The following is a 16,734-nucleotide window of genomic DNA, read 5'->3' as shown; positions in this document are numbered from 1 at the left end:
ATAAGTCATAAAAACTATTCTGAGAATTAAAATATTTCTCTAAAGTGTTTAAAACAAAAGTTTCTCACACATACCTGAGTTTTCAAGCTTTTAAAGTAGCCTGTTTGTGTAGCAACCCAGTTAAAATAACATAAAGAAATAACGAAGGCTATTAATATTAAATAAATTACAAGCCAAAAAAAAATAAAACAGCTGGAATGGATAATTAATTTTCTTTAACAAATTTAACAAAAGTATAAAACTTTATTGAGTAATTACCAAAGTAGAAAAACTTATTTTTTATTAAGCATTATAGCAATTCTTTGTGTGCAATAAAATATTGCATTTAAAAATAAAAAATGTAAAATATAAGTAATGCTACAAAAATAAAAAAAAACTTTAGTTAGGAGTTATTGCGAGAAACGATAAAAAACAAATTATCAAAGTCAGTTCCAACAAAGCACATGATTATCTTCAGTAACTACAAATGATCAGAAAAAAATTGTCAAGGCAAGTTATAAAGTAGCAAAATCTATTACTTAAATTGAGATTCCGTTTATAATTGAAAACTTTTTTAAAGAGTTTATGTTGGTGGTAATAAAAAACTTTTGTTTATTTCTTATATGACAACAAGTAGTCGTGTTGAGGAAATGCATTAAGGTTATAAATTTGCATGAATCAAACTAGTACTTTAATCAATCTGTTAACATGAGAGCACTGACAGAAAAACTATTGCTCATCTGAGAGTTTTTATTGGAGATGTTTTTAATAACTTTGACATTTTAGTAGAATTCCTTGGTTTAGTTCCAACGCGAAGCACAACCATTGGTGAAATTTTACAAGTTGAGGTGCAATGCACCAATACAAAGTTTTTGAAAGTACAATTCCTTCTTTTATTTTAAGTATAAAGTTTAAAAATGTCTTAAAAAGTATATCAGTTTTAAAAAATACTGTTAAGCTACTTCAATTTTTTTTTTAATAAACAAATGTTTATACGCTAAATTTTTTGTGTCAAATCGAAATTTCATTACTTTATATGTAAAAATTCCAGGTTTTTTCAAAACTTCTCAAATTCAAGTTTTTTTCCAGAATTTTTAATCATACATTTTCAAATTCAAAGCTTTTCAGGGATTCGAGTTTTTTGGCAACACTGATTGTTCACACTTAAATGTACACAATAATATAAATAATATTTTAAATTGTATCAGCTGCAAGACTTAAAATTTAACATATTTTATAACTCAAACTAAAACTGTGGAATCCACAGTGTGGATTGAGCAAAACATACATCATAAATTTAATATGCTACTCTTTCAAGCAAAAAATCCAGTCTAAGTCAACAAAAACATTCCTGATATTTTTAGTCTGAGTGTTTGGCTATGTTTAGTTGTTCATTTGCTTGAATTTGAACTATTTTGAATAACAATATACAAACTTAATAAACTTACCATCCCTAAATCTAGTTTATTTTAAATAGGTAGCTCCAAAAAACAGCAATTGTGTGTATTGATATGCAAGGATAAAAAAAAAACTTAGTTTGACAAAAACAATGGTTGAAAAATGAAAGTGTATACCTAACAAAAACTATATTAATTTATGTCATATATGTTGTTTTAAATGTGTCTGTACAAATTTAGATATTACATGTAGAAAAAACAATGTTAGAAAATTATGCATAAACTAAACTTAAACTAACTAAAGTATTAAATAAAATGTGGTTTAAAATATGAGCATATTTTTAAGTTGGTGTGCATAGAAATTAATTTAGAATGCAAAGAAAACTTCTAAAAAATTAAAATGTGTCAAAACAAAAATCAAATAAACCTTATTTCTTATTACTATGTTATTTTAAATGCTTATACACTAAAATATATCATTTACAACAAAAAATATATAAAAGAAACTTAGGTATAAAAAATATTCAAAAAGAATATCTAAGCTATAAACGAATGACTCTTAAGTTAATTACGGTGCATTACTTTTGTACAAAATGGAAAACATTTACATTTAGTTTATTTAATAAATAGGTATTATGTAACTAACTGATTAAATTTAAGCACTCTTTACACACTTTTTTCAGAAAACTATTTGCTGTTGTAAAAAAGAAGTTATTATGAAACTGAGAAAAATATCCTATTAGAATGCTAAACTGTCTTTTTAAAATTTTTAAACTAAAGCAGTAATTTCTTCCCATTATTTTAAAATGTTATACAGAGACTTAAAACCAAACTGATCAAATTCAATCGAATCACCGAAAGAATTTGACTTAAAATATATTTTGTTCAGCGGGCCACATTTACATGCTCACGGACTACAAAATTTTCTTTCGCGGGCCGCATTCCATTCAAAAAAATAACGTTCTCGCGGGCCGCAGATTTACCCTCCGCGGGCCGCAATTATATTTGTATATATCTGTATACATACATACAGAAAAAAGTTGATTAACTTAATAAATTACATTTTTCAACAAAGGTTTTCAACCTTAAGGGCTTTTTTAATAAAAAAGTTCATAACAAGGCGTAAAAACTTGCACAACTTAAATTTCGTGCCTGCGCACTCCTCAACTGCAATACAAGTTCAAAACTGTTAAAAAGTTTAAATTTATTTACTGACGTAGTTTTTAAACTTTTAATTTTTACTAATGTAATTTTAAAACTGTTTAAAATCATGCAAAAGGGCTTGTGCAAAAATAACTTACCAATCGACAACACACTGGCAAAATTTATAAACAAATTTGAATAGAAAACTGAATAAGATAAAAAAAGAAAAAAAATTGAAACTAACACATGGTGAATTAAAACTTATCAAATTTCAAAAGCGAATTTTCAATATGTCTACAAGACGATACAAACTCGCTTCTTTTGTTTAGGCAGATTTTATCTTTCAGTGCATATACAACGGTTGTTGCTTCTTTGAGACACAGCCTACATATCGGGTTATTGCCGTCAGCTATAGGCTGTGCTCTTTTTATAACTTTCAATGCCGCTGCGCTTTAAGCCACAGACATACTTTGAAAGCTCAGTGTCATTTTCATATATGCCGCCTTTAAAATATTTTTTATGATTAGCATACCTGAATCTGAACTGAGTCGAGCACAAGCCGATGTTGAACCTCGTCTCAACGCCAGAGTTAACTGTGGCCCTGCAAACGATGTTCTCCGAACGGCAATTGCCCCCTTTTAAATTTAATTTACAGGTACCAGCGCAACCACATTGACTCCGAATTCCTAAGTTTTGATTTAAAATATTTTGGTTGTGTGCCTTAATGATATTCTCTAAATTTGCCGTACACGAATAACTTATTCGCATATTATGTTTGTCGAAAATGTTTGTAAGCGGATTTTGTTTATTCAAGTGTTTTTGGAATAGATTTATAATTTTCTTTAATATTAGTTTTTAATGAATTGCTAAAAGAAGGGTTATACCAGATTACATTTCTTTTACCTTTAGATTTATAAAGAACTAGATTGAATTTTTAGATTTTATTAGATTTATAAATATAATATATAAAATAATTGTTAATGGTCTTATATAAATAGTAGCCATAAGTCCAAAACAGTATTAATTAACTTTTTGTAAAAAAATCTTTTTTATGAACAGTAACAGAAAAATTTACTGCTTAAAAACTAACGAATTGTTTTAAAATTCTAATTTGTTTTGTGATAAATAAATAACTTTTTAAAGAAAGTGTTTGCTCATTTCAGTAGTAATAATCATAGTTAGTATGTTATATTTGGGGTTAGATTTAAATTAAAAAAAATATTTTAAACTAGTAAACAATACAGCTCTCATTCAAAATATATTAGCGCTTAGTATAGTGTTGCGATTTATACACATTATTAGAGAGTTTTGTTCTTTTTATGAAGAAAACTATTGGTAAAAATAAATCAAATTTTTAAAGTTATCAATTCTTTCTTTATAATATGTGTTAAATAAACCGTTTCAAAACTTATAAACAATTGCTCATAACATTTAATTTTAATTATTTGTATGTACTACGGAAAGAAAAAATATTCTGCAATCGACTTAAGTTTTTTGATTATAAAAATGTGTAAACATTGTAAAAATTTAAAGAAAAAGTTTAGTATAATCTTCTCAAAAAAACATTTAGTAAAAGTTTTAAAATTCATTGTTCTTAATGTTAATAGATTTTTTCTTTGAGCATAATGACTTATTTTCAAAAAACAAAAACTTTAAAAATTAACTTAGAAATCAAAAGCAGTTGTAAATACTAACCTACTGTTAATTTTTACTGCAACTTTAAAAGAATAAAGGAAACTAAAACTTATATGAAAAACAATTTACAGTGTTAATAAACAGTAGAAGATACTTATAAAAGTTTTAGATAAAACCTTTATGATCTCCCCTTCATTTTTCTAGCATGGTCTCTTTCTTTTTCCAGAATTTGTGACTCCACTGTGCTTTCCGTTAACTGAAAAAAAACATAATTAATTTTTTTTCTATTGCACACTTCATAAGAAATATTTCTATAAGAACTTTTTAAATATTATTTAGCCTAACAGCAAGGATTTTAGTAACTTAATAAAATTAATTATATTTTTATTTCTGAATAAAATCAGAGAATTAACTAGAAAATGCTTATGACATTAAATTAAAAATTGTTGAAATAAGTTAATCAAACTAATAGTAAATGGACCCTGTAAAATTGTATTAGTTTAAGAATTAAAAGTTCATGTAGAATCAAACAACTAATTAATATTACAACAGTAAATTTAAATTACTATTTATACATACAATAGCATACTTATTAAAAGCATTTATACACTTGTTTATTGTTTTAATATTTTTCAGGTTTTGATACTTTAAGAAGCATAATTTACCAACATGCTAGGTAAAGAACATCACAAACATAAATGCATTCTAAAAACAAATGAATATATATTTTTTTAGTCTCAACATTAGAATTTTCACATGTATATCTTTTAATTAACACCTTTAGATTTATAAAGAACTAGATTGAATTTTTAGATTTTATTAGATTTATAAATATAATATATAAAATAATTGTTAATGGTCTTTTATAAATAGTAGCCATAAGTCCAAAACAGTATTAATTAACTTTTTGTAAAAAAAAATTTTTATGAACAGTAACAGAAAAATCTGCATTGTATATATATATATATATATATATGTCAACCAAATATTTAAAAAAATTCTATATATTTGTTTAAAAATTACACTTCTAGTTTTATTCTAGTCGTAATAGAAAACAGAAAAAGTACTTAAGGAATAACTAACACTTAATTTTAATTGACCATATCAACTATTAACGTATACTATTGTGGTAATGGTGGATTCACAAAAGTACTAAAACTTGATAAAAAGTTATAAATTAAACAAGTGATAAAAATCTACCCTAATAATTTAAGCAAGTAATAATATAAAAAAACAGGACATAATATTAATACTAAATATTAACATTTAATTTACCATGTCAACTAATATATCGTTCTTCAGTTGAAGCATATTGTTCTCTTCGGCTAGTCTCTTGTTTTCTTTTCTCAATTCTTCAATTTCCTCATCGTTCGAAGCTCCTACCTCGCCTGTTGTATTATGACATCATAATAATCAAAATCGTGACCAAGCAGTTTCATTTATTACATTTTTAAATTAGAGTCGTTATAAAATAAAACTAACTTATTCGAAAGTTTTAATACATAATAATAAAAAACAACATCTCACTTTTATTTTAGATACAACTAAACACGAAGTCTAATAAATTAAAAGAGCTTTTTTCTGTTTAATCAAAACAATGATCAACTCAATATGTAAATTGCCTGAAAAATATTTTGGGTACTTTTTGATAAATTACTTTCAAAAATCCAACTATAATATTATAAAACTGATAAAGCAAAACTTTAGCAAGTTCAGTGTTTAAATGATTAAAAATAGAAAGTTGTTGAAGAACTTTAAAAGTACTTAAGGGCATAGGGAGGTCCAAAATTTTTTTTTTACTAAAATAACATTGGATTTTATATGAAAGCGTAAAATACAAACTACAGGCCATTTTTTATAGAATTAAAAAAATCTTATTTAATTTTTAAGATGTTGTAATTTTTATAAAAAGTTTCCAATACAAACGTATGAACCGCAAATTTTTCGGGGTCATTTTTCTCGGAAGTGTAAAAAAATCACTAAAAATCTATCTTCTCCTTCATTTTTTGAGCTAAAAACCTCAAACTTTAAAAAAACGCTTTTTTTACAGTTTATAAGACTTTGAATGTTTGAATTTTGAAAATATAAAAAAATAAAAACTTTAGATAAAAAAAAACAAAAAAAATAGGTGGTTTTTTTTTAATAAAAATTTTATTTTTCAATATTTAGAAAATTCCTGCATTCATTCTATTTCAAATTTCATAATACGCTTTCTGTTAAAATTTGAAAAAGATTGCTTAAAAAATGAAAGAAGGAGATTTTTAGTAAAATGGTCTTTTTTCAGGTTTTTAGTTTGCGCCTTCCATTAGGAATCTATTTAGGTCACCGAATTTGATCTCTCATACCTGAAAAAATACTTTAAATTTTTTAAGCGGTTTAAAATGTCTAATAGCTCAGATAAAACTCTATAAAACAAGATCAACTTATAAAAATCAAGGTGGACCCCCCATGCCAGTAATTTGTTGTATAGACAGCACAAATAGCTCTTATAAGCCTAAATACAGTTTTACAAGCTAATAATTGTGTGTAACTTTTTTTTACCAAATGTCTATTGCTGTCAAATAACTGTTAAGTTTGTAGTTTTCATGTATAGTTTCAAAGGTTGATAAACAGTTAACCATAAGATTGTTTTACTAAAATCCAATATTTCTTTAACTTATTATGAGATTATGAGTTGAACACCTCCTAATAAAAAGCATTCAGATTAACTTTAACTGTAAGACTAAACACTGATGATTTTCTATAAAAATAATCTTATTATGAATTATGGCCATAGGGGAGGTAAAACATTTTTTTTTACAAAAAATAACTTTAACTTTTATATGAAAGCTTTAAATACAAACTACAAGTCTGTTTTTATAAAATTCAAAAATATCATTTAACTTTTGAGATATTTTATTTTTTGTAAAAAGTTTCCCATACAAACGTATGGACCACAAATTTTTCGGGGTCAATTTTCTTAGAAATTTAAAAATTCGCTAAAAATTTATCTCTTCCTTCATTTTTCAAGCAATCTTCTTCAAATTTTCAGGAAATGTTCCTTATATTAAAAGGAAAAAACGTTACTTTAAAATATTAATAATGTAAAAAATTTAAATATTTTATCACAAAAATTAAAATAAAACTGTTTTTTTTTAATAATATTTTTACAAATATTTTTTTTAATTCTAAAGTAACGTTTTTTGTTATTGTATAAAGATTAGACTGTGAAAGTTTGAAGAAGATTGCTTGAAAATTGTAGTAGGAGATAGATTTTAAATAAAATAGTTTTTTTTTGCTGTTTTAGTTTTCCCCCTTCCATAGGGAACCTATTATGAGGCCCGACTTTGACTAGTCATATCTCAAAAAATAATTTGAATTTTTTAAAACAATAAAAAGTATCTTCAAGCTTAGAAAAAACTCTTTAAAATAAGATCAACTTATAAAAATCATTTCTACCCCCCCCCCCCCCATGGCCTTATCTATTCAAATATAATGAATACAAATACAGAGTAAAACTTTTATTTGTGTCCTAAACAGATTTTTTAAAGTTGAAAAAATAATTATCTTTAGTTTTAAATTTTTAAACTTTAATGGATTCCTAACTAAACTTAAAAAACAATTGGCATTATTGATTTAATTTTTATTAAATTAAGCTTTACTTTAAAGTTTTTAAATAAGGTTTTTAGATATTAAAACTTAACTTTACTTACCATAACCACTTGATCAGAAATTATTTAACACTTAAGGGCATATGGGGGGTCCACCTTGATTTTTACAAGTTGATCTTATTTTATAGAGTTTTATCTGAGCTATCACACATTTTTAACCGCTTGAAAAAATTCAAACTAATTTTTGAGATATGAGCAATCAAAGTCGGTGACCTCAATAGGTTCCTAATGGAAGGGACAAACTAAAAACGCTAAAAAAAGATAATTTTACTAAAAATTTATCTCCTTGTTCATTTTTTAAGCAATATTCTTCAAATTTTCAAAGAAAGTCAAAGTGTATTATTAATTTTGAAAAGATTGAATGCAGGAATTTTCTTAATTTTGAAAAATTTCATCAAAAAAAACACCTATTTTTTTGGCTTTTCTAATATTTTAAAAAACAATTTGCAGTCTATAGATTTGTATCGAAAATTTTTTATAAAAATTACAATATCTCAAAAGTTAAATAAGATTTTTCAATTCTATAAAAACTGGTTAGTAGTTTGTCCTTCAAGCTTGCATATAAGATCAAATATTAATTTTAGTAAAAAAAATGTTGGACCCCTCCCCCCTATGCCCTTAACTTCTTACAGGTTTTTTAACTAAACTTGAAGAGACTATCAGGTTCGAAACAAAAAATTACTTGTTGTTATTTATGTTTTTAACTTCTTTAAGAGTTAAATTATTCCTACAACTATATTTTCAAGCTAAGCCTTAAACTTATGTAAATGTTCATCTAAAAATAGCAGTGATTAAATAATAAACCCAAGTTGTTTTAAAAATTAATTTTTAACTATGAAAGTTTTAAGATTGTTTACAAACTTTAAGATATCAGACTTTAGAAAAGGGGTGTTTTAAATAACTTTAGATTACATACGTTTTTCAAACTCTAACTTACTCTCAATTTTGACCTCTTGAAACAATGACTAAAAAATACAAAATTGGCTCTTTAAAATGAGCGTCTTTGCATGTTGAAAAAAAGTAAAGTTTTGAAAATTAAATTTGAAAACATAGCATTGGTAAAAACATGTACAACCAGCTATTATAAATAAGGACCCAATAACAAACTAAGTAAATAAAACTGACCAATTTTCCATTTCCCATTGACAAAGCGTAGCTCATTACCATCTAATTTCAGCGAGGTTGTGCCGTAATCGATTCCAAACTCCTTGGCTCTCTCGCTGATGTCTAATGCTGCTGCTAGGTTGGAAAGTGACGAAGCTTTCCTTGGTGTGGACTTCTTTGGGCTGAATCCTTTTGTCTTGAAAAAGTTTAAGGCGCTCATTTTTCTTGTGTGTGTTTGTTTGTTGTTTAAAGGGCTGTGTTTATTTATGCTGAAAAATATGGATTTTAAGAATGATAAAAAGCAAACTAAAATAATAAAATGGTTTGATAGATGGATAAATTGATAAAACATGGTTTGATAAACAAATGAAATATGGTTTGTTTATGAAATTTCGAAGAAAATACTTTTTATTTTTTGTAAAAGATTAATGTTGTTATAGTGATAAGCAAAATTGTTTTAACTAGTAAAACACTCTTTTACTTGAGTTATCTAAATATTTTTGTGAAATAAATATTCAGTATACTTTTGTGCTATAAAGATGTCTAAAGCCACTAAAAAAGGTATGTTTCTATTGCTTATACTGTTTTTTACTTATCATACTTTCTACTATATCTTATCATATAACTAGTAATGTATAAAAACAAAATACTTTTTAGCTTTTTATTTAAAAAACTAGCCTGAAATTTAAGAAAAAATATCCATACAAGCTTGAGTTTTACTGAGAAAAATTAAACAAGCCTTAGTTGGTCTGAGTTTGCTTTTAATGTCAAACTAGCTTGAATTATGCTGAGTAGAATCAGGTAGCCATGGAAAGTGTTTATTTTAGGCTTTGAGCTATGAAAAAATTTAAAAAATAATTGTAAAATGCTTTCATACAAGAAAAAGAAATTAAGATTTTATTCTACACTCAGGAAATTATTAACATTTTGAAAATTTCAGGATCACTCAGGAAATTTTGAACTTAATTTTAAAATTTAGGCTGACTCAGGATAAATTTATTTTATTTTTTTTGTAAAAAATTCAAGATATTTTTAAGATTTTTAAAAATTTCAAGCTAGTTTTTTTTCTAGATTTCAAAATAGACTTATTTTCAATATTCTTTTATTTTATAATCAATTTTGTTGAAGTCTTAATTTTTATTGATTTTGAAAAGTTCAAAAAAAGTTTGGATTTAAAAAAACTCTGGAAAATTCAGAACAGTTTTTGGTCATTCAAGACAGCTTTTTGAATCAAAGAGTGGTAACCCTGATATTAATTTAAAATAAAATTTAACTCATAGTTTTCCTAGATATATTCAACTTAATAGATGTTCAACAATAATCTGTTAATTTCACTTTTTTAATATAATGAAAAAAGAAGAAATGCAAAACATTTTAAAATTCAAATTTATATAGGATGGCCATAGTTTTTTGGACATTCAGTTTTTCCAAATTAAGTTGAGTTTTCTGTTTTTTTTGTTTCAGAATACATGGATTTATTCTGTGATTTTTAACCTTACCCTGTTTAAGTGTAAATTTAAACTTTAAATAGAAAACAATGGTTTCAATAATTTAAAGTTAATTAAATATAAAATAATATAAATAACTACCAAGTTGAAAGAAAAGGTTCTTGTTTCAGGATGGTCACTGATTTTTTGATCCTTCTTTGCAGTATTTAGAAAATTCTGTTCCAACAGAATTTTCTAAATACAGCAAGGAACACTTTCTGAAAATTTAAGGTAATTATCTCAAAAAGCGTAGGAGAAGATAGATTTTTAGTGAAATAGTCTGTTTTTGCCGTTTTAGTTTGTGCCTCCCATAAGGAACCTATTGTTGGCTCCAACTTTGACTGGCTATATCTCAAAATTTATTTTGAATTTTTAAAATCTGTAAAAAGCATCTTGTAGCTTAGTAAAAACTATATAAAATAAGATCAAAAACCAAAAAAGGGTGTTTATCTCCCCCCCTCCTATGCCCTTATTAAAAATATATATATACATGAATAACTTGTATCAAGTCTAAATTATACTAGTTTACATGTAAAAAAATGTACAAAGTTCCAGATTTTTAAGGTGTTTTAATAACTTTTGTACAACATTCAAAGCCTTCATTAAATATATCACAATCAGTGTTTTCTCACCAGAATTTTCAAATTCAAGGTTATTTGGTTTCTTCAGGTTTAAATAGCCACCCTAACTGTAAAACAAACGCTTGAATTAATTTTTAATGTTATAGAAGCATTACACTGCTATTTTAGTTTTACTTTAAACTCATAAATTATGCTTTCTCAAAATTACTTTTGAACTAATTTCATTAACAATGTTTGAAAAATATAAGTTAGATATAATAATTTGTGAACAGTAAGTCTTACAATTTATCTATTAATTTAAATGATCAAAAATATTTAATGGTCCAATAAGGTATTCATTATAAGTAGCATTTTTAATTATAAAAAAACACAGTCTCAAACTCTTCTCCTTAAAACAATATGCATTTTCTGTGGAATCCATAAAACTTAAAGTAAAAAATTTCAAGGAAATCATTTTTATAGAACGAAAAACTCTTAAGAACTTTTTAACTATGATTTAGTTGTTGTAGATTCATAAAATAAATTTGTAGAAATAATATGACAATGATTGTTTTATTATTGTTAGCATTTCTGACAACAAGAATTTTAAACTATTTTATACCGTTATGGTGAATACCCAAAGTGGTAGACTACAAATCAGTATCAGTAAGGTCTCAACATTTAGTTTTTTTATTTTGATTATGATTAATCTTTTATTTTATAAGATAGATATGATTTTCTTTCTGGTTTACTTTTAATATTTATAAAGTGTAACTTTTATTTCTTTTTTTCTTTGTTGTGCAATCAGTTTTTGTTTCAATAAAATCTTTTTTTATAAAAGCAAACAAAAAAGTCTACCTAAAAACTACCTATTTAAATATTAAATTGTATTATACTGAAACTAAATTTCAAAAATATTTATTTCGTTTCAAAAAAAATCCAAGGGTAAGTTTTTATAAAGGTTCCTTATTGATTTTTGATCAACTTCGTATATCCAAGGAGCCATTTTTCTCAGAAATCCTTTAAGTTCTCTTTTACTTTTTAGCTTTTCGCAATTTAGGTTTTATCTTACATGTCTATTAAATATTTGATAATTCGAATTCTTTAAAAAAAAGTTAAGGTATAACATTTTAAAAGTTGTTCTACATTGTAGAGTTATGATTAAAAAAACTTATACAGTAATTTTTTAATGAAAACCAAAACTCATATTTATTAAAAACATCAAAATATTAGGTGCACGACTTCAATTTCCGACAATTCAAATTCTTAAAAAAAGATTGACCTCGCCACAAATAAAAAAGTAATGTATATTTTACAAAAATAAAAAATACATATGTAGGTCAAATTAACATCTACAATCCATTTTTTTATTTTTGAAAAAGTTAAATAATTTTTGAGATACGGCTTAAATAAAGTAAAAGATATAGTTATTTTCAGTAATTTTAAAAAAATAAAAAAGTGGCTTGTAAATAATAATAATAAGATCTACATTTGTATATTTTATTTTTTTCAAATTTAAATTACTTATTGAGAAATATTCTTTTAAATATGTATTTTATTAACAGTTTTAGTTGTCGAAATTTGAATTGTCATGTAACCCAAAATATTAGCAAGTTTTAAAACCAATTTTAAGTATATCTAATTCAATTGTGTAGGTCTAGTTAATAAGTTAACAACAGAAAAAAGATAAATGCAAAGTTTATTACAAGATATAATTTACAACAAGTAATAATAATATGAACTTAAATTTTCATTAATTAACTTGTCAGAATTTCATTTTGGGAAACAATTAGTGACTTTTAAAAATTAGAGTCGTTATAAGTTAAAACTAACTTATTCGAACAGTCTTAATACATAATAATTATATAATAACCTCTCAACTTTTTTAGAAACAACTAAACACGAAGTCTAATAAATTAAAAGAGCTTTTTTTTGTTTAAACAAAACAAATACACGCTAAAAGTAACTCAATATAAAAATTGCCCTGAAAAATATTTTTGTACTTTTAATAAATTACTTTCAAAAATCCAACTCTAATATCATAAAACTGATAAAGCAAAACTTTAGCACTTTTGGAAAACACATTAAGCTTTAAAAATCATAGAGCATGTTAAAACTTTTGTTTAAAAAAACAATCATTTACTTGTGAATAAGTTCTCGTTTGCTCAAACAAAACTTACATCATTAAAAGTCAAATATAAAATACAAATAAAAAACTCTTGTTTAAGGTGTTTTATAAATTTTTAAATTGTTGTAAGTATATTTATGATAAAACATATAGTGCAAAATAAACAAAGCTTTTAACATAACTTATAATTTTAGTTCTTTTACTACGAATAAAGAGGCTCAATTATTATAATAAATTGTAAAATAGCGCTTAACATTCTTGATATAGTTTACTAGTACTTGCACTTTTTTGTAGTTAGCTACAAAACTTATACTTAAAGGCCTTTAAATTTATTTATAAAAAATATATAAATGTAGTATATCATAGTCTTATTATTAAAATTTTTAACTATCAATCACAGGACAACGTTTTATGAAAGTTTAGATTATTTTGGTAAGTGTTTAAACAAAAAGGAAATAGAATTACTTTGTAGTATCTAAAAAAATTAAGTAGTTGTTAATTAAACGTTAAATTATATTTTGCTTTTGGTATTTGTTAAACAATGTTTTTTTCAGGTAGATTATTTTTGCTAAAAAAATATTTTTCTAAATAAATGTTAATATGTTTTGATTATAAAAGCTTACAACTAGGCTCGTAATGTAACATAAATTAACCATTGGTTTATTATTGCATATTTTATCATAATTTTTATCTAATATAACAATTTTTGTTGACTAAGACTTTTTAAGATAATTGCGCTGTAAAAGATTTTTTTGTTTACAGTTGAGCTCACGAGAAGCTTTTTCTACAAAAAGTAGATTGCAACTTATGATAGAATGCCAATTCTTTACTCAGTATCATGACGTAATTTTTTATCTTGCATCTATTAAAAAAGATTTCCTTTATGTTTTGAACGTTCAAATTTATAATACTTTTAAAGAGAGCTTTACAACATGACTTACAGTTTTATGACTTAGTTTTATACACATTTATATACATTAAAAAAATCTTAATTAAGTATTAACTAAAAAATTAATTAACTTTTCAAAATTTTAATTGTAAATTTAATTTTTAAAATATTAATCTTGATTTTGATAATTAAGTTTTGATATATACTAAGTTTATGTTAGTGATCTACCGGATCCAGGTCTTTTTTTGAATTTAGGATTCAACAAAATCTGTTTTTTTAAATAGGATGCTACCGGATCCGGATACAAGCAAAAAATGGTCGGACCCAGCCGTATTCGACTCTTGGATTGTGTGAATATGTGGTGTTGTGATAAAATAAGCAGAGTTCTTTATGCTTTTAAAAACAAATCAATTTAGTAAAATTAAAAGAATGATAAATTTGTAAAATAAATATTTCTTAATTAATTTTGTAAACTAATTAGTTATTTATGTAGCTTTAAAAACAAACTATGCACAAAAAACTACTTACAAGCATAAAAAAAGTTTTTTCAAGAGTAGAAAAAAATTAATAGTTTAAAGCAATGTACAATTATAGATACGGGAAAATTAGTATATAAGATGCATGAAACATCAACATTCTAAATATTTTTTTTTGGTACAACTTAGATAAATATTAAAGTTAAGTCTTTTCTAATCGCTTAGTAACAGTGATAAATGAAATTTCTAACGAGTCTCTTATTAATTAAATATAATAAATGTAAATTTTGTTATACTTTCTGAATTAAGACCAAGAAAAATTTTTATTTAGTAGTAAGCAACGTTTTCAGTCAGCGGCTAAAGATACAAGATTAAAAAAACACGTTAATAAATACCATTAAAATCACATTTTATAATTATTACTGAATCTAAAATATCTAGTGTAAGTTTCAAGCCTAGAATAAGGGGTTTATAAGGACGAAACTGGTCGTAGGTTGCCTTTGGATGTTGTTATTGGTCGTGTCCTGAAGTCAATTATTTATTATTGATGACTTATCTCAACTTTATTGATGATGTCCGAAATAAAACTGAGTAAAACGTTAAGTAGTGCTTAAGTCTCTACAACAAGCATACTTTTATTTGAGTTGTTTTAGTTTTTAAAATTTTTGCAATCTGCTTGTAACGTTTGCTTCAATGTCCAACATAAAATTTAATTGCTTTCATTTATTATAATTAAAGTTATCTTTTTTTAAAATCTAGTTTAGTCTGTTTCCAGACAGTTGTTTAAAAATAATAATAACAGTTTTAAAATAAAAAACGTTTAAAGTACAGTTTTTTTGTTAAAGCTATAAAGATTTTAGCTTAGAAAGGTATAAAGTTTCAAAAATATTTTAAAGCGAAAAATAGAGTTAAGACAAAATAAAAATTTATAAAATGTAAGTAAAAAGCTAAATCACTGCAACTTAGTCTTTTCTGATCAAAATAAGCAATACAAAATCTAAAACGGAGCAAGTAAAATATAAGTCTTTTCATTTTTAATTAATACTTTTTTAAACTTCTATAGCAACTAAAAAATTTTCAAATGTTTGTAAACCTCCATTATTACAATTTGTAAAAACACTAGTAATAGATACTTGTATTTTTCTTGGTGGTTAATCTATTTGTGTTGCGAATGATGAATAGTTGCTACAAAATCAGATTTATTTTATTAGTCTAGTTAGTCTATTAAGTTAGTTTTTTTATCAACTCCCATTAAGGTAAGAAAAGTTTAACTTGTTGGAAAATTTATAGGATAGAATTAAGCAATTTAAAAACTTTAAAATGCGCGCTTAATACTTTATAAAAGTAATGATCTTCTATACCCGGATTTAATGGAAATATTTTTTGTTTAAATAAAACGAATAGATATTATAAAAAACTAAATTTATAAGTTGCTTTTTATTTATAACTTTTTTACTTAAAAACTGTGGCGTTCTTCAATTTTTGAAAAATTCTATAAAAATAATAAAATAGTGTAAAAACAACTTTCACATTTTTGAAAACAGTTTAAGCATTATAGAAAAATGCAGCATGGTAAAATGTTTTTTTTTAATAGTAATTTCATTGTGAACAAGTTCTCATTTACTCTAAAAAAAAACTTAAATTAATAGAAGTCATTTATAAATAAACTAGTTATCAATATAGGGTTTATTAAAAAACTTACAAAATCGTTGTACTTATATTTATGATAAAACAAACAATTCAAAAATAAAAACAAGCTTTTGATTTAAAAAAATAAAATGTTAGTTTGTCTAGTACGAATAATACAAACTCAATGAATAAAAATCCAAAACGAAACTAAATATTAAAAAAATACTGAGAACAGTTATTATGGTATTTTACAAAAAAAAACGTATGATGGTTAAATATGAGGTCCAATAAAACACTTGATTATACAATTATTTTGAAACTTCTGTATATTACACGATTCAATGAGCAAACTTTAAAAATTTGATTTCGAGTAAACTTTGATTTCAGGTGGTTTGAAACGATTGGTATTTTTGTACAATTAGAAATTGCAAGACGAGAACTAATACTATGAACAAAAACTTCAATGTCAGAAAAACGAAAATGATAAAAGTTTTTTTATTGTCAAAACTAATTAAGCACTAAGTTTTCTACTACAAAATTAATAAAATAAGTTTGATTCTATAAAAAGTTTGTCAGAACTTGCAAGAACGTACTTTTACAAACGAAAACAAAAAAAAAATTAAGCTAAGTAACAGAAGTAATAAAATACAAAAACAA

The 16,734-nt window shown here is 24.4% G+C and overlaps 1 protein-coding gene across 1 annotated transcript; it reads right to left on the bottom strand.

The window, feature by feature from the left end:
• Positions 1-4,236: 4,236 nt before the first annotated feature.
• On the bottom strand, positions 4,237-9,170 carry LOC145846956 (protein chibby homolog 1-like). Its single transcript, XM_082953466.1, has 3 exons — positions 8,930-9,170; positions 5,430-5,542; positions 4,237-4,410 (listed from the first exon to the last, which is right to left on the bottom strand). The coding sequence occupies exons 1-3, from the start codon at positions 9,126-9,128 to the stop codon at positions 4,333-4,335; spliced, it is 390 nt and encodes a 129-aa protein (XP_082809592.1). The 5' UTR covers positions 9,129-9,170; the 3' UTR covers positions 4,237-4,332.
• Between the last annotated feature and the right edge of the window lie 7,564 nt (positions 9,171-16,734).

The sequence above is a fragment of the Thalia democratica genome, unplaced genomic scaffold, assembly GCF_965202585.1.
Source record: "Thalia democratica unplaced genomic scaffold, ktThaDemo2.hap1.1 HAP1_SCAFFOLD_730, whole genome shotgun sequence".
NCBI classification, from domain to species: domain Eukaryota; kingdom Metazoa; phylum Chordata; class Thaliacea; order Salpida; family Salpidae; genus Thalia; species Thalia democratica.
Note: the sequence above shows the minus strand (reverse complement) of the source record. Positions and strands in the feature narration are given on the sequence as shown.

Bases quoted from the DNA above. Each gene is read 5' to 3' on its own strand.
- LOC145846956 (XM_082953466.1), bottom strand. From the start codon at position 9,128: ATGAGCGCCTTAAACTTTTTCAAGACAAAAGGATTCAGCCCAAAGAAG. The intron at 5,543-8,929 runs GTCAGTTTTATT...ATAATACAACAG, and splicing joins CAATGGGAAATGGAAAATTG to GCGAGGTAGGAGCTTCGAAC. The intron at 4,411-5,429 runs GTAAATTAAATG...GTTTTTTTTCAG, and splicing joins ACGATATATTAGTTGACATG to TTAACGGAAAGCACAGTGGA.